The sequence below is a fragment of the Austrofundulus limnaeus genome, unplaced genomic scaffold (assembly GCF_001266775.1).
Source record: "Austrofundulus limnaeus strain Quisiro unplaced genomic scaffold, Austrofundulus_limnaeus-1.0 Scaffold28, whole genome shotgun sequence".
Lineage (NCBI taxonomy): Eukaryota > Metazoa > Chordata > Actinopteri > Cyprinodontiformes > Rivulidae > Austrofundulus > Austrofundulus limnaeus.
The window spans coordinates 416,346-418,083 of NW_013952430.1; the positions used below are offsets into that span (position 1 = coordinate 416,346).

Consider the following 1,738-nt stretch of genomic DNA (forward strand, 5'->3'; position numbering starts at 1 on the left):
GTCCCGAGTCATGCTGCTCCCTCCAACATGGTGGGAGAGGCTGATAGGTGAAAGGACAGTGGGGGGTGTTGGGTGAAGTGTTTTTTTTCCTTTTGTCTGGCCTTTTGGCACAACGTTGCTCGAAAACCAAACGTATACAGAGGGAGTCTGCACCTTGTGGTACCAATCGGAACTTTTGAGTGAAACCAAAACAGGAAGTATGACCTGAAATAAAACAGGAAAAAAAAAAAGAATCTCATGATCCATTTGGCCTCTGCTTCCTCTTTTTCTGGCTTTACACCCAGAAATCCTTCTGTAAGTCTTTCTGAATGGGGCGGAGCTTTTCTTGTGCTTCCTTTTCACTTTAAAGACCTAAAAAGGCTTAAACTGTGCGCGACTTTTCTCTAAAAAAATGACCGAGCTCCGTCAAACTACTTGCCCCCTGGTTCTCGCCTCCAACGTCGTGAAGCTCCAGCAGTTTGCTTCTTCCTGCGGCCCGGGGAAAGGCTCTGCTCTGATTGGTTGGAACTGGGTGGACTCTGCTTTGATCAGGTGCTCAGAGAGGGGCTGCGCTGGAAGGAAATCAAAGGATGGATGCGAGAGATGTAAAGCGTGTCGGACAGAACGCTCCGCAGCTGGAGCTCAAAGAAGAAAAACAGAGAAAGCACCAGTTTGAAAACAGAAAACAGCGCGACAGGTAGAAAGGTGGAAGGTGTGAGACGTGATTGTCAGACTCCAGCTAAGCTCTGATTGGCTACTTCTGTCTCTCCCTCTTTCATTCCTCTTTCCCTGTCTCGCCATCTGGTTTTTGATTGGTTGTTCAGGGGCTTATTGTTGTCATCTTCAGGCCATGTTTGCACCCTCTGCTCAGTTGTGGTCCAGTGTGGTCCATTTTCTGATCATTTCAGGGCGGGGGTGGGGGTGGGGACTGGGGTAGGTGATCGCCCTTCGGTCACTAGGACCGAGTGCCAGGCGGCGGTCCTGAGCTGTCCAGTGACGTCTGAGACGCCAGCCGCGTGAGTGGAGCTAATGTAGGGTCCACCAGTGAGGATGGTGGGAACAGTTTGTACCAGCCAATCACTGTGCTCGAGAGCTCCAGCTCCTCCAACAAGATCTGTGCTACACCCATGAAGCATTTATGGTCCAGTCGTCCATAGTCACCCCAGACTATCACCTGCAAGGAGATCACAACAAATGAGCTGAGTGAGTGTTTTCTGCTGCAGAACAATGTAAATACCAGAGGTTTGTAGTTACTAAGTGCATTTACTTCGTTACAGTACTTAAGTAGGTTTTTTTAGGTTTTATAATTTTAAAAATTATTTTTTAAATTGCTACTTTGACTTTTATTTTGTTACATTTCAAAGCTAAAAATGACACATACATCTTTACTTTAAAACATAACACCTAGTTACTTGTTATAAAATTAAATATGTTCAAACTCATCATGAAAGAAGATGTTTCTGCACTCTAAAAAATGAAATGTTGAATTTACTCAATAAAGTCCTGTCAGCAGACTCCACTAAGCCTAGTTGAGTAAATGGAGCAAATAATATACATATATTGCTCAGTTTACTCAACCTGGCTCAGTGGAACCAGTTTCAACAGTTTATTTCTTAGAGAGTGTGTAAAAGTACTTTTACTTTTACTTTCCCTATTTTTGTCAATAGTTTTATGACTTTTACTTCAGTAGTTTTCTCAACAGGGAAATTTTATTTTTACCAAAGTTTTCTGTTCATGTAATTTCTCTTTTAATTATTAC

General features: G+C 43.4%; 1 protein-coding gene across 1 annotated transcript in view; it reads right to left on the reverse strand.

The window, feature by feature from the left end:
* Positions 1-202: 202 nt before the first annotated feature.
* Positions 203-1,738, reverse strand: part of LOC106515312 (regulating synaptic membrane exocytosis protein 1) — a gene marked incomplete at its 5' end in the record, with an annotated part of 131,292 nt that continues 129,756 nt past the window's right edge. Inside the window, 1 exon segment of the mRNA XM_014005028.1 lies at positions 203-1,153. Coding sequence (XP_013860482.1) covers positions 935-1,153 — 219 coding nt within the window.